The sequence below is a fragment of the Myotis yumanensis genome, unplaced genomic scaffold (assembly GCF_028538775.1).
Source record: "Myotis yumanensis isolate MYYU_CA2020_CCGP unplaced genomic scaffold, mMyoYum1.0.hap1 SCAF_6, whole genome shotgun sequence".
NCBI lineage: Eukaryota > Metazoa > Chordata > Mammalia > Chiroptera > Vespertilionidae > Myotis > Myotis yumanensis.
This window is the reverse complement of record NW_027223757.1, coordinates 12,564,235-12,590,050: the sequence shown is the minus strand read 5'-3', so window position 1 is coordinate 12,590,050 and position 25,816 is coordinate 12,564,235. Positions and strand designations below refer to the sequence as shown.

General features: G+C 38.8%; 1 protein-coding gene across 1 annotated transcript in view; it reads left to right on the top strand.

Moving 5' to 3' along the window:
• Window positions 1-25,816, top strand: part of MAN1A1 (mannosidase alpha class 1A member 1) — a 152,165-nt gene that overhangs the window by 118,731 nt on the left and 7,618 nt on the right. Inside the window, exons 7-11 of the mRNA XM_070417580.1 lie at window positions 10,900-11,023; window positions 13,105-13,198; window positions 18,996-19,111; window positions 22,144-22,363; window positions 23,866-24,038. Of these exons, the coding sequence (XP_070273681.1) occupies window positions 10,900-11,023; window positions 13,105-13,198; window positions 18,996-19,111; window positions 22,144-22,363; window positions 23,866-24,038 (727 nt within the window). The remainder of the gene's footprint in view (window positions 1-10,899; window positions 11,024-13,104; window positions 13,199-18,995; window positions 19,112-22,143; window positions 22,364-23,865; window positions 24,039-25,816) is intronic.

Here is a 25,816-nt window from a genome sequence, read left to right as displayed (position 1 = left end):
AGAAAGCCCCGATCCATAAAACTCAGGAATCCTCCTACCAGCTCACTGCATGATTTCACAGCAGTTCATTTCCGACTAGATGTGTGAGGCAAGCCTGGTCTTACTTACTCCGGCATCATCTGTCCTAAGTTCATCCCCTCCCCATCAATTCCAGATTCCTCTGTCTCTCCGAGGTTCCCTTCACGAATCACCAAATCCTGTCCTCAGCTGGTGAGGACCACAGTTATTGCCCACAGTGCTCTGAGCCTGCAGGTAGCTCTGCCTGCCCCTCCTGCAGCGGGGAGCCTCAACGCCAGAGGCAGGAAGCAAAGGAGGAAGGGTTTTTTCTCTCTTCCTTTTCCTAAAGGTGAAATGAATGTGATTGCTGTTTGTCATTGCAAAATACTATTTTGATGTTTTCATTTTTTTAGCTTTATAAATGTTTTCCAGCAAATTAAAGTTACCGCAAGCTACAACTTTTTATGTGAGCACTTATTTATCTAAGTATTTCCTTAACGGTAAAATAGGAATGATGGTGTGGTCTCAAGTTACTATGTTGATGTTTTCGTTTTACAGAGCTAACAGACATTACATAATAAAGGTTTTTCGAAAGCTACAGTTATTCATGTCTGTCGACACTCGTATATTTTGAATATGTCTGCTAGGAAATAGGTAGTTTTACTGTCAAAGTTCCACCAACCATTTACTTAGTACAGGTGACCCTTGAACAACATGGGGGTGAGGGATTCCTATCCCCACACACAACTGAAAATCCACGTGTAACTTTTGACTCCCAAAAACTTAACTATTAATAACAGACTGTTGACCGAAAGTCTTACCAATCATGTAAATAGTTGATCAACACGTATTTTGTATGTGTTATGTACTGTATTCTTCAATAAAGTAAGCTAGAAAAAAAGTTATTAAAAAATCATAAGGAAAAGAAAATACATTTACAGTATTTATCAAAAAAAAATCCTGGTATAAGTGAACCCACACCATTCAAACTCCTGTGGTTCAAAGGTCAACCGTACTTTGAAATACTTTTTAATATTAATATCATCATTAGGTGGCTACCAAAAGTTGAGACCATGTGAGCTACCCATTTTGATTATTCTTATTTTGCAGAAGATGATAGTTCAGCTACATTTTTCAGATTTTTTCCCTATAATATAAAGAATCTAATTACTAAAAATAAGTAAACATGTAAGCAAAAGGAAAAACATAAATACATATAAACTATTTATACTTGCTTAGAGTATTTCCTGAATTTAAAAGTATATATATGAATTATAGTTATGTTTGAAAGGGATTTGTTGCTTCCATATATAAATGCAACAACCAACAAATTATGGCATCTACTATGCAAAAATCTATTTGAGAAGGTGATGGTGGTAAAAGAAACAGAATCGTACCTCTGCATTTAGGACGTATTCTACAGCTAGGGAGATGTGTGTAAGCAGAAAGTTAAGTAACAGTGGTGTCACCAGGCAGCATGGAGCTCATTACAGGCAGATTACACTTTGCAGTGCCTATCCTATCTAATAATAGACAAACATGGTAATTGACCGTACCTTCACTACACCTCCCATTGGCTAATCAGCACGATATGCAAATTAACTGCCAACAAAGATGGCGGCTAATTTGCATACTGCAGGCAGGGCGGGCTTCTAGTCTTTTATAAACAGGAGTCACTGAGGGCCAAAACAGAATAGATGGTGTTTTCCTTGTAGTAGCTCATGTTCTGTTGAGGATATCTGTCTTCATTGTTGAGTTTTCCTCAGCAACCTATTCTTCCTCTGTATTTTTTATTCTCCATTATCCTCTTTATTCTTTTGTCATGCTTTTTCTAATCTTTATATCTTTAAAACTTTAGTTGCTATACTGCTTCATAACACAGTCTTCCACAGGCTCTGAACCAGCGGTTCTCAACCTGTGGGTCGAGACCCCTTTGGGGGTCGAATGACCCTTTCACAGGGGTCGCCTAAGACCATCAGAAAACACATATATAATTACATATTGTTTTTGTGATTAATCACTATGCTTTAATTATGTTCCATTTGTAACAATGAAATTGGGAGTCACCACAACATGAGGAACTGTATTAAAGGGTCGAGGCATTAGGAAGGTTGAGAACCACTGCAAACCATAAGTTGTAGGCAGAAGGCAGGAAAATGAGAATGAAGGAACATGATAGCTTTATTCTCCATCATCTGTTCCCAGTGATCCTGAATCTGTTCTAACCACAAGCTATGCACACATTTTTGTTTATGTGATACTTCTTACGTAAAAACTCAAAACTAAGAAAAGCTAGCATTTTAAATAATAAGGTGGTTTAATTAACTGTCTAACTTTCTTAAGATGTTAAGAGAATTGTCTTGAATTTACATAATGCAGCTTAAAACAACACACTAATTATTGGCCCTGATTACCTAGACATCATCTATTTTCTTAAACTTTCTTGCTGTTAATTTATCATTTGGGAATTTTAATAGCATTTGTAGCATTTAGCAACATTTTCCCACTACAGGCTTCTTAATTTAGCATTTAGTTTACTGATTTTGCAATTTATTGCCTACTCTGAAGTATAATGATAACTAATTCATTTAGCATCCAGGGATGAATCTTCCCCAATTACTCCCAAGTAGTTTAATATCTGGAAAAAAACCTACAGTGAGGATCTGCTGAATGTCATACTGTGATATCACTGTGTTTCAGATACCAATCAGACAAAGATCACTTTCTTTTATTAAAAGTTAATTAGACCCACTTGATATCTTCCCTAAAGACCTCTAAGGAATGCCCATAGGAAAACCAGAAATTGTTCTCCAGAAAAAACTGTTCTACTTCTACTCAAGTGCCTGAACAAAAGTTTAATTGAGTTGCAATTGATGCCCCAAAGCTCCAAAATTTCAGAGCAGACGATCTTGACCATTAAAAGAACCTTAGCAGGTTTCCTGTAGTGTTCGATGGGTGCGCTCCTCAGTACCTGGCACAGGTAAGCACTCAGTAAAGTATGGTTGACTCACTGACTCACTCTTACTTGCTGAGTTTGGCAAGATACCCGCAAACTGCTCATCTCTTAACACATTGAACAAAATCATTGAATGTTATTTCCTACCTCCGAATTTCTGCCAGAAACTTACATTAGTTATGGCATAATGGATAGTAAGATGTTCTTTTCCATTAGTAATTGCTCCGTAGCTTTAGCTGCATCTTAAGGTCAATGGTGCCAAAGATTTAGCTAATGGGACAAGTAGTTTCCCTAATTGTTGAGAGGCGAGCCCTAGTTGCCAATGTTTTTATCTCCTTAAAAATAAAAGACACCAGAAAAGAAAAATTACCTACTATCTACTATCATTCTTTCATTTTAATGAAAAAAGATCAGCCTGGCATCACAGAAATGGGGAGGACAAAAAAGACAATCATTTCAATTGAATAAAATGTAACCTTCATAAAAATTTACCATCCTGTCCTTACTCTCCTTATTTCACCATAACTCTGAGAAAACCCAACTTCAGACCACTTCAAGTTTGTGATAGTAGCCTATGTGATCAGCCTAGAAAGAATGTTTTCTTTTAATATATTTTTATTTGATTTCAGAGAGGAAGGAAGAGAGAGAGAGAGAGAGAGAGAAACATCAATAATGAAAGAGAATCATTGATCGGCTGCCTCTTGCATGCCCTACACTGAGGATCGGGGCTGCAACCCAGGCATGTTCCCTGACCTGGAATCGAACCGTGACCTCCTGGTTCATAGGTCAACGAGCAACCAGTGAGCCATGCTGGCCGGGCTAGAATGGATGGGGTTTTTTTTTAATTGACTATAAGAGAGCTATATGGTGACACTAATATAAGATTAAATTATTCACACATGTTAGGGGTGAAAACCAATGACAACACTTTCATTATTATTTTTTAATTTTATTAAATGAAACATGTATCAAGTGCCTCTGTTTCTTGACACTGTCCTAGACTTGGGGATTACACAGGTGTATCAACCAGTCAGTCCCTGAGGATCTTTGACTGGAAGAAGAGAGCAGTCCTGGACATTCTGGTTCCTGAAAGACTGTAGAACAGAATCTGGAGAATTAAAAGCCGGGGTCTGTGCTAATTGCATTTAGTTTGATCCAAAGGTGAGTCATAGACCCATCGAATGAAAGGCAGACAGAGATGAATAAACAGCCCAATTTTACTAAAGTCTTGAATCTTAAGTAATGTATTTTAATGGTGATTTGTGTTAAACTCTTACAACAATGGAGCAAATGTATATAAAACCAAAGGAAGGGGATGTCTGGCAAATTAATATTAGTGGATTACCATTTCTGAAGATGGACTGTATTATGCTCCTGTTTATCCTGAGGTTTTTAGATAAGTGTCTGGATAAAAATGCTTGTCTGTAGCCTCCCTCCCCGGTGTTAAAGGATGTGATGCAGTGATTTACAGCAATGGATCTGAGATATCCCAGGAATTCTAGAGGCTACCAAGTGGAACTTAGCAGGCCCACACCGTAAAGAGAAACAACTCCACAATGGACATTTATGCCTCCAATACACATCCCCAAATCCATCCCCTTTATCAATTCAGACAATTACACTAACATCTTCCAGCTGGTACCTATGTAGATATTTTTGTGTGAATATAAGTTCACTTAAAAAAGAACTAGACATACTGTTACATTGTTTATAGTGGCAAAAATAAATAAATTAGACTGAATGTCCTGTAGTAGGGGTATGTTTAAAAAAATTAGAATTTATCCAATCAGATACTGTGCATTCAACAATAATAATATACATTTATTGGCATGGGGCATGTTCATGAAAAATGAAGTGTATATTTAAAACAATATATAGAATATGATTTGTTTTTAAGTTTAGTAAAGTGAATGTGTTTGCATGCCTGCACACCCTCCATGCACTGAAATGCTTTCTCATCAGTACTGTTGATAGGATATCCCAGTTTGCCTATAAACTGGGCAGAAGCTGCATTCAATTATTGCAGTCTGTTGATTATGGTAGTCAAGGCGATCTAACCCAAAGGACAACTAGAAAACAGAATTTTGGCATCATTGGACCTGATGAGCAGATTATTTACAGAATCAGAGAGGGCTTCTCACCATCTCAGTCTTTGTAACTCCCAGCCTCTCCTCCAATCCTCAACAGCCAGATACAGGGACCACCATATTAAGGGTGAGAATAAACTAACACAATCTTTGATAGTCAAATACAAGGACAGCAGTATGGAAAGCGAGAATAAACTAAAATGAAAGTATTCCATTTCAGTCCTGTATAAAATACCCATAATACGAAGCAAGATATGGCTAATTTTAAAAATGTTATTTTGGCTTTTTGTTAAAAAATCTAAATATGAGAATCCTTTGGAGATTTAGCCCACATGCTGCTGTTGAGAGGTAGTGAGCTGTAGATTATGAATCAATGTAATCAAACGGCTGCCTTATTTGCCTTTTTCTTTCCCCGTGGGATAAACCTTGGGGAAGTAGTTCTCCGAAGTCTAACTTTCAAGGGTGGCCTACAATAGAATCTTGACTAGTTTTAGAACATCAGCCCCTGGAACTGTTGGCTCAACTCTCAGTGGGGTTCTAGACCACAAACCTGAAAGAATGGTTCTGCATGAACCTTTCAGGAAAGAGGTATTTGTAATGAGTGACGATGAAATCACTTACGCTCAACATCACTGAGCTTTGGGAATACAGCTAAATGGAGCAATCATTTATGAACTTTCTAATTAGTCTTTTCTAATTTGTGCTAAAACCCAGAAGGAATAATATTAAGTTACCTGCTCTTTTGAAATAAATACCCATGTGTGCCTCTCCATTTGCATATATAAGTAAGGCTTTACCATAATACACAGAATGTGAGGGACATTTTTCTCCTAAAACTTGTTAAACTCCATTGCCCCCCAGGGAGTAAACTGTATTCCCTACTCTGACCTTGAAGGGAGTGTGTTTACTCCTCAGCTAATCAGAAATTATTCAGGCATGAATCCTCAAGAAAATTTTTATTGGCCCATTTCCCATTTTGCATAGAATAGCAAGCAGCAAGGAAAAGTAAATTTGAAAGTCAGAGCTAATTGAGACTTTACAACTCTTTAATGCTTTATTTATATATTCATCTGGCTTTTTGGAATTGTTTCAGTTCTATAAATGTTTTGTTTTGGTTTTTTGCTGTATTCGATTATACTGAGTAGCCAAATGTATTTATCAAGGATACAAATGGGCAATAACTATAACAAAACTTTAGGTACCTCAATGTAAGATTATTTTGAAGATATATACCATCAATTTAGAACAACCCTCTGGCTATTTGACTCATTTCAAGCTCTAGCAAAAGAGTTAGCAGCTTTCCCATGGGATTCAGCCCTGAGTAGAATAGTGTCATTAGTACTGTAGTTCCTTTCTTTGGTGCTATTAACCATTCCTGGGAGAGAGAAGGAAAAACATATAATGCCCATTGCTTATCAAGCTATGAGGTCAGTAAATAATTATACCTTTTTGTTTTGAGTGCAGTATACTGCCACTGCTAATAAACTACATTCAAATTATGACTCTAAAGAGTAAAATAGTATTTCACGTTTTCAAAAGATTCATAGCGATTCCATTTTTAAAGACATGATTCTAATTGTAGTTTCCAAAATCAGTTATTTTCGTTTTGATGTTTTGTTTTCAAAGAATTATTACCTTTGTAGACTACTGGAAATTTAAATTAAATGAAATCTTGACACATATATATTTGACCTGGCACAATGTGGCGGTTAGGGATGCCAACCCCCATGCAGTCGAAAATCCACATGTAACTTTTGACTCCCTGAAACCTTAATTACTAATAGTCTACACTACTGACTGGAAGCTTTATGGATAACATAGACAGTTGATGAACACATTTTATATGTTATGTGTATTTTGTACTGTAGTCTTGCAATAAAATCAGCGAGAAAAAAGAAAATGTTATTATAAGGAAATCATAAGGAAGAGAAAATACATTTACAGAATTTGTTGAAAAAAAATCTGAATATAAGTGGATCCCTGCAGTTCAAACCCATGTTGTTCAAGTGTCAACTACCTATTAAAATGCCACTCCAAATTAAAATGGGAAAACTGGAGATTGGAGGAAACAGAAAGAAATGAAATTATAGTGACACAAAAGCCTGAAGTTCTTTTCCAGGATTCCTTGAACCAAAACAAACACTTGGCAGCTCCCCAGATCGTGCTAATTGCCTTTTTGTGTATACATTTCCATATGCTGACTCATGGTTTTGGCTTAAAGTGCAGTCATTGTAACACCATTTGGCATATTAATAAAATATTCTTTTCTTTCATGCCTGCCTTGTGGAACTAATAGTTTCTGAAAACAAACTGTTACTTTATCTTTAAAGTATTTTTTAAATAGTATTAGTGTTGATAAAATAAAGACAAAATAGTTAAAGAACACTAGGACTGCCTTTAAAATACTGTGATAAGGGAACTGAGGTTAAAGACATTTTTAATTGAATGTATTGGGGTGACATTGCTTAATAAAATTATATAGGTTTCATGTGTACACCTCTATAACACATCATCTGTATATTGTATTGTGTATTCACCACACCGAGTCAAGTCCAAGACATTTTAAATCCCCTATTCCTTCAGATGAGACTCATTTTGAGCCAGAGGCCTAGAAAGCTTAACCTTTTGTATCATGCTATGCCCAGGGCACCCTGACCCCCCAGACCAAAGGAGCAAGACTCTCTGTAGATTCATTTCCCTTTGTCACAGCTCCACCATTTTGGAGTCAAATGCCCACTGTCCATATATGTCACTTTAGATATTAGAGCCATACAAATATATAGACTCCTGAGTAGAGTCATAGACTTTAAAGATAAGAAAGATCTTGGAACTCATTCTGTGAGTAACCAGAACTTGGTTCTCACTCACTGCACATGTGCTGTGCAAGTCAGCACCATCTCCCGGACACACACACACATGTTTTAGCTGTGATGGCCCATAGTCTGTGCCGCAGGTCCTCACCCAAGCCAACCTCCAAGTCTTTAAACTTTCGCCTAAGAAAAGGCAAGTGGCCTTATTTAGTATCTAGATATAATGATGCTTTCTCTCATTTCTTAAAACCCTTCCTTGACCAATGCAACTGTTGATCTTATAATTTTACTGAAATGCATTAATTCTGTATGTTGAAAACGTGGTAACGAAAGCCATCCTTTCATATAACATAATATGTATTCTAGACTCAGCATTCCTTTCTGTTATCATGAGATATCCTTTGTCAGTGCTTTTAATGTTCTTGCCCCTATGTATTAAACAGTGATAGCAAAGAAGGCTGTTTGCCTGTTGATATGAATGTGTGCAAAGGAGAGAGTTTATATGTAAAATCCTTTTAAATCTTACTTGCTTAAAAACATATTGAAAGTTTTCATTATATCACTGGTTTTCTCTTGCCTTATCATGTTAATAGCGGGGAACAAATGTCTGGATACAAAAGTAATTTGAATTGTAGTTTAGTGTGTATGTACTGCTTAGGTTTTCCATCTGAGTGCGCCACCACACTCTCTCCTACCCTGCACTGAAAAGAACCAGTCCTGGAGACCTGGGAGTGCACTGGGTTCCTCAGCATGCTGTCCTCTTCCCTTTCCAAGATGAAGTCATCATGCCCTCCTCTCCTGGCACCACCATACTAGTACATTGCAGCTTTGGGCTTAATAGTCTCTCTAGAACCTAGAAATTTGTAATTTTGCTTAATGTGCTTATTGACTTTGGTCAGTGATGGAATGGTTGGGCTATAAAAAATAATGTCATGACAACATATTAATGACCGATTACTATGTGCATTTGCCATATGTTAATAAAATTTTAATGTAGCTGTTCCTCTTATCTGGATGATTAGATGTTCTTTCTCTATAAGTCAACCATGAAAATAAAAACTGACTCATGTTCTCAGAACTTAATAAATATCAGGCATTTCTAAAATAAATGAATATCTGATTTTCAGATCTCTTCTGCTTACTTTTTTTAAAATATATTTTTATTGATTTTAGAGAGGAAGGGAGAGGGAAAGAGAGTTAGAAACATCGATGATGAGAGAGAATCATTGATTGGCTGCCTCCTGCATGCCCCCTACTGTGGATTGAGCCTGCAATCTGGGCATGGGCCCTGACCAGAATCGAACCTGGGACCCTTCAGTCTGCAGGCCAACGCTCTATCCACTGAGCCAAACCAGCAAGGGCCTCTTTTGCTTACTCTTTATTAGGTGTTCTATAAGTCAAAGTTTTGGAACAAAGTCTAGATCTCACTCTACAAAGAAATCAGGAATAAGGGTGAGGCCAGCTTAGAAGTCACGAACCAGATGTCCAGGTTGCTTTCCTTTCTTCAGCCTTCCGTGGCAGCCCTGCAGCAGGACATGCAGGCTGGAAGGCTTTGTCCAGAGCTGTGAAAATATAAGGAAAAGACAGAGGGGTTAGTAAATCTAGGGGACACCAAGAACTGTGTTTAACTGGGGCCAAACTGGAAAGAAAGGAAAGTGAGACTCCCACAAGACTCAGACGTGGCCTCAGTGGAACCCATAGCCTTCTCTCCTGCTGCCTTTCCTGTCCTCCACTCACAGGTATTGCAGCTGCCTCCAGCTCCCAGCTAGCCCTTCTGCTGTGTGTCTCCATGTCCACATTCTCCCTCCCTCCATTCTTTCCTTACGGCTTCTTACTTATCCTTCAAGAAGCAACTCAGGACTCCCCTCCTTGAAGAAGCCTTTTGTGATCTTCACTGTGTTGGATCTCATGTCCTGGCTCTAGGTGCTCGGGGAACTCTACACACATTTACGTTGGCATTTACCACAGTCAGTTGGAATTACTTATGCTTAGATCTTTCTCTTCCGTTACACTAAAAGGTCTTTGAGAAAAGAGTGATTTATTCATCATAGCCATCTTGCAAGCCAGTATCACGCGTAGTCCGTGGCAAAGAGTAGGCATTTAATAAATGCGCATCTGAACTAAAACCAACATGTGGGTTTTCAGATTTCTGCAAGGGAATTGACTGGTCCGGAGAATCATTGACTTTATTCTTTATTTGAATTATTACCTGTGTCTTGACAGTGTAAGTGGCTTTCCAGAAATAAACTGTACCCAAGAGTATGATCATGTTTTAGTAGCCTCTTTGTGTGTATGTGTATATGTGTGTGTGTGTGTGTATTTAGGACTTACTCTTTTTAAAGAGCATTTCTCCAAGATGAGAGGCAATCATTTTTGAAGCTCCTGCCTTTGACCCCTTTTAAATTTGAATTACATAAATTTGCTGACATTTTTAAGCATAGATTAAATATGTCAGGGAATGAGTAAATCCTTAGAAAATATACTTAGGATATAGGTAAAATGGTATGAAGAGAAACATAAGAAAGGAAGTTCAGTAAATGGAAGGTTTGGAGAGGGTATGGTGTAAGTGGATTACTAAGGAATCTTTGAAATGTTTCCAATACCCAAGAAAAACCTGCATATCATATGAATGTCTATAGAAGTCCATGGAATCTCAGGCTGACATTAATTAAAATGTTGAAGAGCTATAGGTGGGATTTGGGAACCGGTGGGGATGTTTTGGTATGATTTTGTTTAATATTCTACTTAGATTGTGTATACATCTCTATATGACACATGTACCTTCCAAAATGTCTATCTGTTCATCACCACCAGCAAGCACATAACAACTTCTCTGTGACTTAAGTCAACACTGATTTTCAATTTGGAAATAGAAGTGAAAGCCTGAGACTGGTACCCAGTCAAAGACAACTCTGCTTTCAAATATCCAGAGTGGACTATGAGCTAAGGAGCCATTATCCAAAAGCTGTCCCTTTCACTTCTGTGTAGAGCCGGTGGAAAAAAAGGAATTAGTCTGACCCATAACTCTTCTATCTATTCTCCTCTTTAGTGGGATTGGAAGGAACTGGCCCTGGGCCTCAGGAGGCAGCAGCATTCTGGCCGAATTTGGGACCCTGCATTTGGAATTTATGCACTTGAGCCAATTATCAGGAGACCCCGTCTTTGCTGAAAAGGTGAGATTCTCCACAGATGCCTTGCATTGCAAAGCATCGCTTGTGAGAAACAGTATCCTCTGCTGAGAGATTTGATAATATTGGATGTGGAAAAGAACAACCAAGTTTAAGATAGCAGCCCTATATGAAGTTTTGTTACAGGCGCCTTTCCTTTAACCAACTGTGGGCTCACAGTCTTTCCATGCATGATTCTAGCTCAGCGTGAGAGCGCCTGGCTTCTATGGCTGATTCCCTATACCTCAATCAAGTCACTTTCTCCGAACTTTTTTTCATATCTAAAAATATATAAAGTTGTATGGGCTATATGAACCAAGTATGTGAAAGACTTTTTAAACTCAGGGTATCATATGAATGCAAAGTAGCTATTGAATTAATTTCTAATTTTTAAGAAACAAACATAGATATTTGAATAAATCCATTTTCACCCCACCACGCTGCCCTTAGCTTCCACCCCACTTCTCTGCTCCTCGTTACAGCGGAATCCCTTGGAAGAGTTGTCCCTGTTTGTTACCCTCACTCTCTGTCTCCCACTTTCTTGAATGCTTTCCCGCCCAGCTATTCTCCCAGCCACACCTGTCCTGGTGACCAGTGAGTGCCACATTGCCAGACCCAGTCATCATCCTCACCCCTGGTCTTCTTCGCCCTCTCCCTGAGACTCTCTGCCCGTGGCAGCGGGCACAAGGTGCTCCCTGGCTCGTCTCCTTCCTTCCTGGGTGTGGCTTCTCATTCTCCTCTCTGGGCCCCTCCTCGTCACACCGACCTCTAAACATTAGAAAACTTCGTTCACCCTGGGCCTCTTCCTTTTATGCTCACTCCATACATCATTTCCCCGATGGGTTTACATGCTGTCTCTATGCTATTGACTCCAAAGTTATCGTTTCAGTCTCAACCTGTCCCCTGACCTCCAGACTGTCCCCTGACTCCAAATCCAAGTACCTATTCAGCATTTCACTAAGGCAGGGGTGGGGAATGTATGGCCCTCGGGCCGTAGGAGGTCCGCAAAATCATTTGGTCTGGTCCTGCCAAGGCATTAGGGGTGAGTTAATTAAATGTTTGACCAAATACAACAGGCTAATTTTTAAGTTGATCATTTTTTGTGGCCTGCAAACGATGTTATAAATATCCAATTGGCCCATGGCAGAAAAAGGTCCCCCACCCCTGCAGGGGTCTCCTAGCTTCCCCTTAAAACGTCTCAGACTCAGCCCCCACACCTGCTTCTACTCCAGTCTTCACATCTGGGTAACAAACCTCAGTTCATCCAGTGGCTCAGGCCCAAATTCCAGTGGTCACCCTGGTTCTTGCCTGGTAAACCTCAGCTCCAAAGCATCAAGAAACCCTTAGGCTCTGTGCTGTTCCGTCTGCTGCCACCCTGGTCCAGGCACCCATCATCTGTCACCTGGACTGTGCAGTAGCCCCCTGACTGCCACTCACTCTCTGGCACCCCAGTCACACCAGTTACACACACGTCTTCTGTTATCACCCCCAGCATAACATAAGCCCTCGTGGCCTGCAAGGCCTGTGTCTCCCCTTTGCTTCCTGTCCTCCCAACCGACTCTCTTTTCATGCCTTTCGTCCTTGCTCCTCCCTCTTACCCTGGTTGCTCTTCCTCCAATTTCTGCATGGCTTGCTTCTTCGTTTCTTCAAAGTCTGCTCAAATAATCTTCCATCAGCCTCCCCCACCCCACCCAGCTCACCACTCCACAGCCTTCTGCCCTGTTACCATCCTGTGTTTTTCCATAGCACTTACTACCACAGGTTATAGTCCTCACACTGCAGATACGATATTTCTTTATGCAAAGTCTTTCTCATCCCACCGGCATGGACTTTGCTTAACTACTGGAACGTCACTAGTTCCTTGTATGGCATCTGGCATACGGCAGATCAGTGTGACTGTGTTCACTTGCTGCCTATTATTTTTGTAAGCTGATAGCGACTATCTTTGCTCTAATTCTGCATCATTTAAATCAACTTTCATCAACTTCTTTTTTTCTAATATGGAAAACTATTATCAAGAAAGAGAGAAGAATGGCACCAAAATGGTTTTTTGGATTTTCCCAGTAACATTTTATTTTCTATCGCAGGTAATGAATATTCGGACAGTACTGAATAAACTGGTGAAACCACAAGGCCTTTACCCTAACTATCTGAATCCCAGTAGTGGACAGTGGGGTCAATGTAAGTCAAAAGATTATCACTGTTTGCCCTGGTGGGTGTGTCTCAGTGGTTAGAGTGTTGGCCCACGCAAAGAAGGGTCTCGGGTTCGGTTCCCGGTCAAGGGCCATACCTGGGTTGCAGGTTATATCTCCGACCCAGTTGGGGAACATGTAGGAGGAAACCAATCAGCATGTCTCTCACACTGATGTCTCTCTCTCCCTCACTTCCCCTCCCTCCCTTCCACTCTCTCTAAAAATGAATGGAAAGAGTACCCTCAGGTGAGGATTAACAACAGTGAAAAAAAAGATTAGCATTGTTTTAGCTCTTTAAGGTACCCAGCACTGTCCTGGTAACAGAGAGAAAAGGCAGAATAAAGCACAATATTTTGGGAGAATGTTTAGAAAAGGAGAAAGAAGGCCTGGTTCCTTCAATAAATAGGCTTCTGTCACTAGACAGACTGTAAGTGTTACCAGGAAACTAGAGTGTTTATTTTTCATGCGGAACTGTGAGCATGATGACATATAAGCACATTTAAAGCTATTGATCAAAAAGGGAAGATCTAGTCAGGGTAGTGGGGGGATGTTAGCCTGTAACAAACTACACATGTGGGTGGGGGGCGGGGGAATTGTTCCTTTGTTTTAATGACTAACATCAGGATTTTCTAAAGAGTAGCTAGATCATTCTACTTCATAACAGCTCCTTTCTGCTTGACTACGAGATGAGAGAGGAGCCTGAGTCTTTAAGGGTTGGGAAAATGAAAGAGCAAACAGCGTATTTTTTCTACCTAATTTTAAGCCAGCAGGTAAAGGTTTCTTGCCAGTAGAGTTCTCTTTAGGGTAGGAGAAAAGTATTGTGCCAGAAGCCCTCACTTGAGATCCTGGCAGACTTTGACCAGCAGTGTAATGATTCAGAGTCATTGAGAGAAATGTCCTGGAGCTGATTTGGAAAACCAGTGGTAGATGAAGCAGCAACTGAGAGCCGGTGAAGAATACTAAGTGAGACGCCTAGCTGTGCCGAGTGTGTTCAAATGCCTTAAAATTTACTCTGATTTGAGTTTTTTCATTATATTTAAATGCCATATATTCTTAGATGGCTGTGCCTCACTGCTGCCTTAGAATTACTTTGCTTAAAGAATAACTTAGTAGGAAAAAATGCTAAAATCTATAAGTGTTAGTAATGGCTTGGAAAGGCCTAGGTTTTGAGATCATAAAACCATAGTCAAGGTTGCCAGGTAACCTCAGTGTGGTCCACCAATCACTGGGCATCCCTGAGACCTTTCAGAGAGCCCACAAGGTCAAAGGTGTTTTTATAATAACATTGAGACTGCCTGCCACAGTGCTGACATTTGCACTTAGGTTGCAAAAGTACTGATGGGTGAAACTACTAAAGTGAGAACCATAGCAGAGGCTCCGAATATTCGTCACATTTTTAAATCTTCACAGCGAGTTTGAAAAAAAAAAGGGGGGGGGGGGGAGCCAGTTTCACTTATGAATGTTCATAATGAAGCAAAAGTAAATTATTGATTCTAGTAAACCTCAACCATTGAATACACATCTTCGTAACATTCTGTGTGATTAAATCCCAAGTACACTCAAAGCACTTCTGCTGCTCAATAAAGAACAGTGGGTTGCCTCACAGAAAAGCACTTGTGTGATCCTCTGAGTCCTGAGCTGAACTTACTGTTTCACGGTCACCAGTTCTACTTGAAAGAACAACTGAAGACAGGCTGGTTTTTCCGAGTTGGGCGATTAGTAGATGTGTTCTTGAAAATGAGCCCGTCCACATCAAGGAAAACTGGCAGTATCTGTCCCGATGATAAAATTTGAACTCTGCATGAAAATTAGAATCTTGGGAAACTTGTATATGCCACTAGGAATGAACTCATTGCCTTTAAGCAACACTTGATGACTGTTCTGATGTTAATTATACATTAACAAATGTGTAATGAAATGTATCAACATGTAGAAGATCTGCATAATTCAAGTGAGCAATATTTTCCGAATGACCAGTGCATGCTTTTACAAAATCACGTAAAAGATCCATTCAAAGCACAAGGGAGACCAATGGATTTTAATGCAACAGCACAAAAATGCATTGATGTGGTTTCTAATTCTACACTGCAACTTTTAAAACACTCTAACCTTTAAAAAAAAATCTGCTTGTCCAGTTTTGTTGTAGTATCAAAGAAAAGTATCCACAATAATCTGAAGAGCCTTAAATATTCTTCCCTTTTCCAGCTGTATAACTGTGAGACTGAGTTTTCTTCATCTGTTTCAGCCAGGACAACATATAGTATAGGTGGCATGTAGAACAGATATGAAAATCCACCTGTGTTCTAGAACAGGAAACGTCAAAGAGATTTACAAAAATATGAAATAGTGTCACTCTTCTCACTAATTATTTTTTTGTAAAAATATAACATTTTTATGAAAAAAAATGTTATAAGGGGTATATTATTATTGCTTTAAATATATTAAGAAAATATATTAAATTCTATTTTAATTTCCGATATTGTAAATATTGGTAATATTATAGAAACAAGTTTTTTGAAGTGCTTATTCATTTTTGAAAGTGTAAGGGGGTGCCCTGGCCAGTTTTGCTCAGTGGTTGGAGCTTCGGCCCACACATCACAGGGTGGTGGGTTTGATTCCAGGTCAAGGACACATACCTCGGTTGCAGGCTCCATCCTGGCCCGGTAGGGGTGCGAGCTGGAGGCAGTCAATCAATGTGTCTCTCTCACATCGATCGATGCTTCTGTCTCCTCCTCCCCACCCCCTACTCTGTCTGAAAGAAATGGGAAAATATCCTCAGGTGAGGATTTTTTATTAAGTGTAAAGGGGTGCTAAGACCATGAAAAGTTTGAGGGCCACTGGAGTATTTGGGATAAAGCAGAACTAGAGTAGCTTTCTAAGGACAAAATGGCCAGATGTGATTCTCTAAAAGGACAGGGTTTTTAGAATTCTCCTTCTCATGAAAGTTCAAAAGTTGAAGAAAAGTCTGAGGATTTACTGGGGTTTTTTCCCCCGTGACTTAGGGTTTAGGAGTCACAATGGAAAGGGACAAAAGAGTTCGTTGTACTGGAACATCCTGGCTTCACCTTCTGGGTCACAAATATACTATCTATTTGGCCATGTTTCCTGCTACAAAGAGCCCTTTATATTTGGATTGCTTATGGGTCAGTTTCCTGGTGGAAAAACAAACAGGGTTGACGAGTCCCCTGTCTCTCCTCCCCAACCCTATCTGGGGTTCCAACCACAAGGAAGACTTATGTTTTTATTCTTTATTCAAGGCCTGCTTGGCCGTGCCCGGATTTGTGCTTGTTCTGTTTCCTTCTGACTCTACCAAGGCCCAGCTCGATTGCCACTTCTTCTGGGAGACCTTCTTGTTCACGACCCCGGTTGGAATTTGTCAGCACCCATTCCTCCTCTCGTCCCCCCCTTCTTCCTCCTCGTCCCAACACTTTGGGTACTTTCCAGTTACAGGCCTTTTCCTAATGATTCGTATACTTACCCATCAACCTAGGGATCCAAACTTTTGAGGGCTATGACTTTGTCTTAAGTCATATTTGTTAACCCAACACACGGTATCTTACACCAGTAGGTGTTCACTTAACTTGAATTTTGTGGACATTCATACAGTCTGTATCCAATCTGACTATATTTCTGCCTCTGCTCTTAATAGTGGTTCTATTTATTCTCTTAGAACAGTTTGCCTTGCTCTTCAGTTGTGACTAAGAGGCAGCATCTGGTCCTGGTCACTAATCATAGAAAGAGATCTGGCAGCTATTGAGACCAGATGTGGGGCTCCATGTCAATAAACAATAATTATCACCCTTCTCTGATTGTATAACAACACTAATATACATATAGTGCCACTAGCATCACCGGGGGATTGCTCTGAGGAGAGAAGTTCAGATTCAGATTGAAGTCAACAAAATTAAGGGGCTATTGAGTATTCTTTTTGTCTTCTTATTTTGCTATTTTCTCTCTCTTTAATTATTAAAAATCCTTTTATGGGACCTATTTCTATTGGGAAGAAAAGGATAAATTACCCCCTTTAGAGAAGAACATAATTGAGTGACAATAGTACACATTACCTTAGAGCATTTGGGAATAAAAATACGACATATGTTCTTTCTAGCAATAGGCGGTCCCTTCCTACTGGCCAAATCCGGCATGTTCTCTCCTACACCCATGAAGATGTTTACACAGGACCCTGTTGCCAACACAAACAGTCATCCAAAACCAGAGGAAGCTTAGTGAGTGAGATGCTAAAATCGCAAAGGACTTTCTCTCTTATTTCTCCTCTACTTCCTTTATTTTTATTCTTTCCTAACATGAAAATTTTGTAAGCAGGAAATTAAAAAAGTAAAAAATAAACTAGCATGTACTAAAAAATAGTTAAAATACATGTAATAATATGTAATCCTTTTTTTTTAATCACCAAATGCCCAAAATTGCTTCTGGCATCTATTATAGAATCATAACCCAAGGAGTAGGGAGGAGGGGGGCTCAGAAAATGAAGCCGCTGCTTCTGGCTGTTGGGTTTCAACTCTCATCGCTTTAACTCGGAGGACCTGTCTGGATCATGGCCATCATTTCGTATTATTTCCTTCAGGCCTTGTTATGTTGACAGGAGCCGGACAGTGACCTGCCTGACCATGCATCACTTGCATTTGTCTCCTGCAATCATGTTTATAACAACAGGGCTCATTATTGATGAGATAGGTCTTCGTCTATTTAATTTTTAAATGTCAGAGGTTTCTGTGGTGATTTATTTAGGAAACTGTAAAGGTCACTTCAAACACTGCTATTTTAAGAACCAGCTTTACAATTGTAAAAACACTCATTTTACATTAAAATTAAAACTATTATTCTGGACTTTTATAATAAAATCCATATTTAACCACTGAACAGATATAGCCCTTCTAGCGTGAATAGATGTGGTCCTTATTAAGGTTGACTTAGAAGTTTTGCTTTGTTCAATTGTTTACTGAGTAGCCACTCCATGCAGTTTTCCAAAATAAGTGCATCTTGTTAATGCTCGTGTTCTCTATGAATTCTGTAGATTACATCTGTCTTTGTAGCTAAACATGCTTGAAAAATAAAAGTATAAAGGGCAAAGGAACCCATGTCGTGTTATATGGTGAAGAGCCAGCAGGTCCACAGGCCAGCCTCTGTAGGAGTCAAATCAATTGGCACGAATCAGAAGGTTGTAATCTCATTTAGCGTCTGTGAGGCTCAGGTTTCTCATTTTTAATGAGGGCACCTACTCTACAAGTTGCAAGATTGTTGGTCCTGTATGTAGTGGATCTGGCATAATGAATGGCAGCGGAGGATTGCAGAATCGATGTGTAAGGAAGAGAAGCGCCTGCCACTATCTTCTTTCTTACCACCCCTCCCAAGGTTTTTGACCCTTCTGGCTTTATTGCAAACCACTTTTTTAAAAGATTTGCTAATACTCATAGCTTTGCCATGGTTTATATTATTGAGCTAAACAAATATTTATTAGAATATATACTGTGAAACATTTTTAATTTGGTATTTTTACTAGAGAACCAGATTTTTGGAATTAGGGGGGATTATATATATTCCTGCTTACAAAATTACCCTGGTAATTATTTAGAGTATATCGCATTAGTTAACAGCACATCTGCTCATTTCAGAATGTCTTTCTGAAAACGAGATTTGTTGGAATTTGAATGTAACACTGAGTTGCAGTTGACGTAGGGTTTTGCATCCTAGTTGCTAATGTGATTTTGCTGCATTATCTGAATTAAAGGCTGAATCACTCTAAAATGCACTTCCCTCCCTTGCAGATCATGTATCAGTTGGAGGACTCGGAGACAGCTTTTATGAATATTTGCTAAAGGCATGGTTAATGTCTGACAAGACAGATCTGGAAGCTAAGCAGATGTATTTTGATGCTGTTCAGGTAAACCCAGTAGTTAAATCATTTTGCCACTCAGCTCTGACTTGTAACTTACTTATTCAATCAAGCTTTAATGAAAAATAATGGAATACTACATAAGTGAGTTACAAATTACTTCCAGTTAGGAAGAGTAAACGATCTGCTAACGTAACTATAACAATAGTCAACATATTTGATGTATGTAGTTCTCAGAGGGCACTTAACTTTTTTACGTAGTTCAAACCTCAGTGAAGGTTTACATATCTGAAAATAAAAGGTTTGCATATCTGAAAAAAAAGATATTTTTGTGCTTGGAGTCCATTACAATTATGGAGAGGAAAGAATCCTGAATTTATATTCTGAAAATTGACTTAGTTAAAATTGCCTACCTAGACATTTGAAATAAACTTATCTCCAGAGGTATATGGACAGTACTCTCAAATAAAAATCTGAAATCACCCTAATATTACTAACAGTTTTCAGAGTTCCTTTAAAATGGAGGAGGAATGAGAGGCAACAAACCCTTGTTGAATTGTGAACTGTATGCTAAGTGTTAGGTAGATCCTCTAAAGTACTAGTTTGTTTCCTCACAGTAGTTTAGATGTTATTCACCTGTGTTACAGATTGCATTACTGAACTTCAGGTTGAGTGTGAAATCAAAATTCAGATTAAAATTTGTGTCAACACCTCACCACTATGGATTTATTTGTGAATAGGATTTCTGTACTACATGTATATATTTCCTTATGGGCAGTAAGTTAGTGAGGTAAGTCAGAAACTACTTAGCAAAGTCTTTAGGAGGTGGCCAGTGTGAGAGTAAACTAAACCTCAGTCAAAAATGAAAATAAAATTTGAAAGTAAATACAGTAAAGAAAGAAAATTATTTTATATAAAATACCTGAACTTGTACCCAGCTTTTCAGGAACAAATTTTGTAGCAGAATCAAGTGCACTTCTGATTGTTAAAAGTAGTTTCTATGAAAAAAAAAAAAAGTAGTTTCTATGGTAACATATATTTTTAAATATTAATTATTATTAAGGCATCTCAAATAATGTTGTAAAATTATGGTGAAATCATCAAAAAATTGACTGCTTAGAATTTTTTTATAATTTAGAATAGTAATTTTTTTATATAATTTAGAGTAATAGAGGAGAAAAAAAATGGAAACTTGGAATTCCAAAAATACAGCCATTGTTCTAAAATCGGTCTCCCTCAGAAGAGGTCTGAGTGGTTTTGATATAGACTGATTTATTTATTTGAATATAAATGCAACTTGCTTTGCTTTGATTGACCAGATTAAATGCCACATTGGTCCCCACTCAATGCCAATAGGGAGCTTCCCTAATAGAGCAGCTACAACTCTGCTATTTCACATATGAGAACGAAAACACCTTAGCAAGGACCCGGGCCTGCATTTAGCACAGCCTTTATTCAGGCACATGATGGACATCAAAAACCTCTCTACTAGGATAGGCCCACACGGCCTCTTCCAGGTTTCTTTTTCTTCATTCCTATGAGGTTTAGGTTTTAACCGAGGGAGTTCCTCTCCATACAGCGTGGTTTCCATTATGTCATTTTTTAATTACTATCCTGGCAGACATTTTAATTATTCCCATCCTGGCCCCCTAAGACCTGCTGTTCCAGGAAGAGCAACTTTAAAATATTCTTTGAAGTATTTTCCCTCAGTTTCTAGAACTATACCCACACAGCTTTTAACATACTGTATTTAGACAAACCATTGACAGGAAAAAAATCCATTAAGAACAATTGAAGTCAAAGTGTTTCTTGTTTCTCTTAATAGTAAAAGCACTTTCAATCCATTGTGTTTTCGACTGAGAAAGCACAGCTAGAACACTTAAACTTCTGATTGTGACAAGTAGCCATGTCTTACAGAGCAAAGTTTCTTTGTCTGGTTGTACTTACAGAGATAGATCATTGTTACCACGGAGAGGGTATCTTGCATTATTGTTCTGTACAGTTGAGTTGCTAGAGATATAGTTCATCAGTTTTAGCTGCAAGTGGGTTTTAGAAAGTCTTTAATCCAAGAGTGGTATGGGTTTTTTGTTTTGTTTTGTTTGTTTGTTTTTTGGGGGGGTTGGTTGTTTTAATAATAAAATACCCTGAACTTTTTATTGGCTATCATGGCCTTCTCTGGAGACCACACTAAGAATCCACAGTGAGAGATGCTCACCCTGTCACAGGGCCATTGGAGTGATCAGTACCTGGGCAGATGCTATATTAGACACTTAGGTTTCTACAGGCTTCATCAAACTAATTGTTTCCTAATATAGAAGGATAAAAATCACAAAATATCCAATACTCCTTTTTCCTAATTAATTCTCTATAGACTTGACACAACATTTTTTAGAGCTACTTTTCCATCCTCTGTATTAACTTATATTTGCCAATTGCCATACAAACATTGGTGTGGAGACCTTGGAACTTAGTTGCCTACTTTATATTGAGAAGTAGCGATTTGTTCAGAATCATGCCAAAAATAATATAGTGCTTTATTCAGGATCCATAACAGGATAATAATGTTTCTCTAATCCATGCTCAAAAGCTATTGCTCTTGCTATCTAGAAAGAATAATTTCTTTGGTGATGAACAGGTATCTGCTTGAAGGACTTTATTGCAATTTGTGCTCTGAAAAGTGTAAATAGCTAAGATGTTCAGTTGCATTAAGTAAGAATGAAATATTAATGTAATAAATGGGTCATCAATAAAATTAGCTTAACCACAGTAAATGAGCACAGCAGTATGTTTATTTATTTATTACCATCTTAATTTCATTTGTTTACTTATAATAAAGGTAGGGAAAGTTTTATCTGCCTGTGTATTCATTTTAATTTATTCTTCTCTATCACAAGTTTTATCTGTGTCTACTATTCCCAAATGTGCTTCCTAAAAACCCCTCTTTTTTGATAATAGTATAAAAGGTACAGACACTGTTATAGCCCTAGTCTGCTATGAAGTAATTGTCGGGGGGGAGGGTACATGTTTTTGTATAAATTTGAGAAGAGATTACAAATGCTGAAAATAAGCATTATTTTCAGGCAATCGAGACTCACTTGATCCGCAAGTCTAGTAGGGGGCTGACTTACATCGCAGAGTGGAAAGGCGGCCTCCTAGAGCACAAGATGGGCCACCTGACCTGCTTTGCTGGAGGCATGTTTGCGCTGGGGGCAGACGATGCTCCGGAGGGCCTGACCCAGCACTACCTTCAGCTCGGAGCTGAGATTGCCCGTACCTGCCATGAATCTTACAATCGCACATGTGAGTACATGTTATTCTTCATCTACAGTCTATTGCCACATGCTTTTATTTCGTTCAGTAAAGAACTTGGTTGTTGTTGCCCTCAAAAGAATATCCACTGTGCCTGATGAAACCTCATAATCATGATTAATATATTAAAGGAATGTATATTTTCAGCTTAAAAGATACTGCTTTGCTACATAAAAATATTTACTCTTAGTTTGCCAAGAAATGGAAATTCAGGCCATAAAACATTATTAGGCCAGTCTAATTTATTGGCCTTGCTTTAAGTAAATACATTGGATAAGAGTTTCTTTCTCGCTGCTAAAGAGATGTAATATATTTTTGTAAATTATCATTAATCTTTCCAGTGTCTCTATGAATTAGATTTTGACTTTGGCTCCCTCCTTATAAAATAGGGTTTGAAGCACAAAGATTAAATTACCTTTCATGACATAATGACTTAGAATTCACACCCCTGATTTTCTAGCTAGCTTATAAGGTATTTCCTGGGGCCTTGCACCTATCCACTGGGTGCTCAATAACTGTTGGTTAAATGAAAGAAAATATAGAATCATTACCTTAGATGACTGAATTTAAAAAATATATTAAATAGCCCTGGCCAGTGTGTATCAGTGGTTAGATTATCGGCCCTCAAATCAAAGGGTCACGAGTTCTATTCCCATGTACCTGGGTTACAAGTTCAACCCCCCACCCCCAGTTGGGACATGGGTGGGAGCCAACCAATTGATGTGTCTCTCTCATATCAATATTTCTCTTTCTCTCGCTCTTCTCCCTGCCCCTCTTCCTTCCTCCCTTCCACTCTCTCTAAAAATCAATGGAAAAAATATCCTTAGGGGAGGATTAACCAAAAAAAATGTATATTGAGTATTATTTACTAGTGCCCCAGTGCACATTGAAAGGAAATTAATTAGAAGGTGGCCGGTGGGGTGGGACTGAGCAAGCCAGGCCGGGCACACCCTGGAGCCAACCTCCCATGGTCCCTCCCCAGCCGGCCACACCTGAGGTGACATCGCAGCTTGAAGGTGGACTGTGGAGTGAGCGAGGTCCCTCTGGCAGATTGGGTCGCTCGGCCTGGTCTGCGGATCAGGCCGAAACCGGCTCTCTGACATCCCCCGAGGGGTCCCATATTGTGAAAGGGTAATTCTCCGGTGATACACCCCAGAATCAGGCTCCCTCCTCTCTGGTTCCGGGTGTATCACCCAAGAACGGCCACTGCCAAGTCACAGCAGCTCCTGCATTGAGCGTCTGTCCCCTGGTGCTCAGTGCGCATCATAGCTACTGGTCGAAGCGTTTGCCCCCAGGTGGTCATTGCACGTCATAGCTACTGGTCAGATGGTGGCTTAGCCTTTTATATATAGAGATATGATGTTTATAACTATTTCTTAAAGTGATTTGTCATTGTTCCTGACTATTGTAAAGTACTTTCTAGTTTCAGTTAAGTGGTAGACACTATGCATTGTTCAAGACAATAACCTTTGTTACCATTCCATATTCTTTAGTTGTGAAACTGGGACCAGAAGCTTTCAGATTCGATGGCGGTGTTGAAGCCATTGCTACAAGGCAAAATGAAAAATACTACATTCTACGGCCAGAGGTTGTTGAGACTTACATGTACATGTGGCGACTGACTCATGATCCAAAGTACAGGAAATGGGCCTGGGAAGCTGTAGAGGTGAAATTTTAATTTGCTTGTGTTTCATATAGATAAATGTCTCAGAAAAAAAATGTAGCATGTACAGATAAATCTAGCATATCAGCTTTTCTATAATTGTTAAAGTTTTTACCAGACTTTTTCCATTCAAGACTGAGTGTTTTCATTTAGGTCATCCTGCATATTTGGCTTCATCTTTTCAGCTTTGCTTAAGATAGATAGATAGATAGATAGATAGATAGATAGATAGATAGATATTGAAGGAGATATCTAGAAAGGTATATTATAAAATTAAGTTCCCATGACTAGAAGTGATAACCACTTAATTCCACAAGGGTTATAGGCAACTTGGTGATAGTCACCCCTTGCCTGTTGTCTATTTCAAGAAACACTGTGTGTGTGTGTGTGTGTGTGTGTGTGTGTGTGGTGTGTGTGGTGTGTGTATTCTCTATTAGTCTTTGGGCATTTAAATGATAATACAGTACATACTTTTACTTAGCAGTGATGGCGAACCTATGACACGCGTGTCAGAGGTGACACGTGAACTCATTTTTTTGGTTGATTTCTCTTTGTTAAATGGCATTTAAATATATAAAATAAATATCAAAAATATAAATCTTTGTTTTACTATGGTTGCAAATATCAAAAAATTTCTATATGTGACACGGCACCAGAGTTAAGTTAGAGTTTTTCAAAATGCTGACAGGCCGAGCTCAAAAGGTTCGCCATCACTGACTTAGAGTAAATTAGCTACTTAGTTTTAGAAATAACCTGTAGAAGAACTACTTTCTGCAAGTTCAGGTTTCTCTGAATGTCGATAAGCTTTCCATCTGTCCAGTGTGCTGATTTAATTCTTTGTCATCTCTTGCGTCTCTTCCTGCCGAATATGGTATATCATCTTCCTAAACTAAACTATTATGTGTGGATGCCAGCGGAGGCACCCTCCGGAGTGTGCATCGAACAATGTCTAATTTTAAGAGCTCTTATTCTGAAAGGAGTGGGAGGGAATTCAGGGGATGAGAACAAGCAAAGGCTTTAATTACACTTTCTTATTCTCCACACTCTTTCTTAGAAAGTTTGCTGTCTTTAAAAACAGTCCATTAGGAGCAACTTCTCTCAGGAAATCTAAGATGAATATTGCCTTAGTGTAAAATTTAATATCTCAGGAAGCCGTTGATGAATCTCGCTTATCACCCTGTGCATTTAGTGTCTGTCTTATCACTAGTCATCACTCGTTTTAAGTAATAGCGATTCTTTAGGCCTTTTTTAATATTTTTTTGCAGTTTTCTAATTATATTTAGTCAGTGGTAATTTCAATTTCTTTAGAAATATTTTCTCTGAAAAATGTATTTAAATTATATTTCATCTAAGCTCTGTTGATAGGGAATTACTTTGGTCTTCAATAAGCCAGCAAAGGAATTAAGGCTAGCGCTCACCTTAGAAATATCAGTTTAAATTAAAAATAGCAGGGATTATGTTTTTCATCAAATCTAAAACACCATTATTTTATGTACCACTAAGAAAGTACAGCCCTACCAATTAAATTGTGACACAACAATTTTGGAGATGTTAAAATGTGAAAAATGTATGACAGAGACTTGCTCAAAAATGGAAGGTTACTAAATCTCTCTTGCCATTTGGGCAGGAAGCTTTGATTTGCTTGTTCTTCGGGGGAGTTTGTTGGTGAAGGAAGAAGGTTGATGTGAGGTGTTAGGAATTTTGCCTGTTGCCCCCTCTTAGTGTAGGATATGATGTGAAATTGTTTCATTGCGTCCCAGTGCAGGGATCCTCCTGTTTTT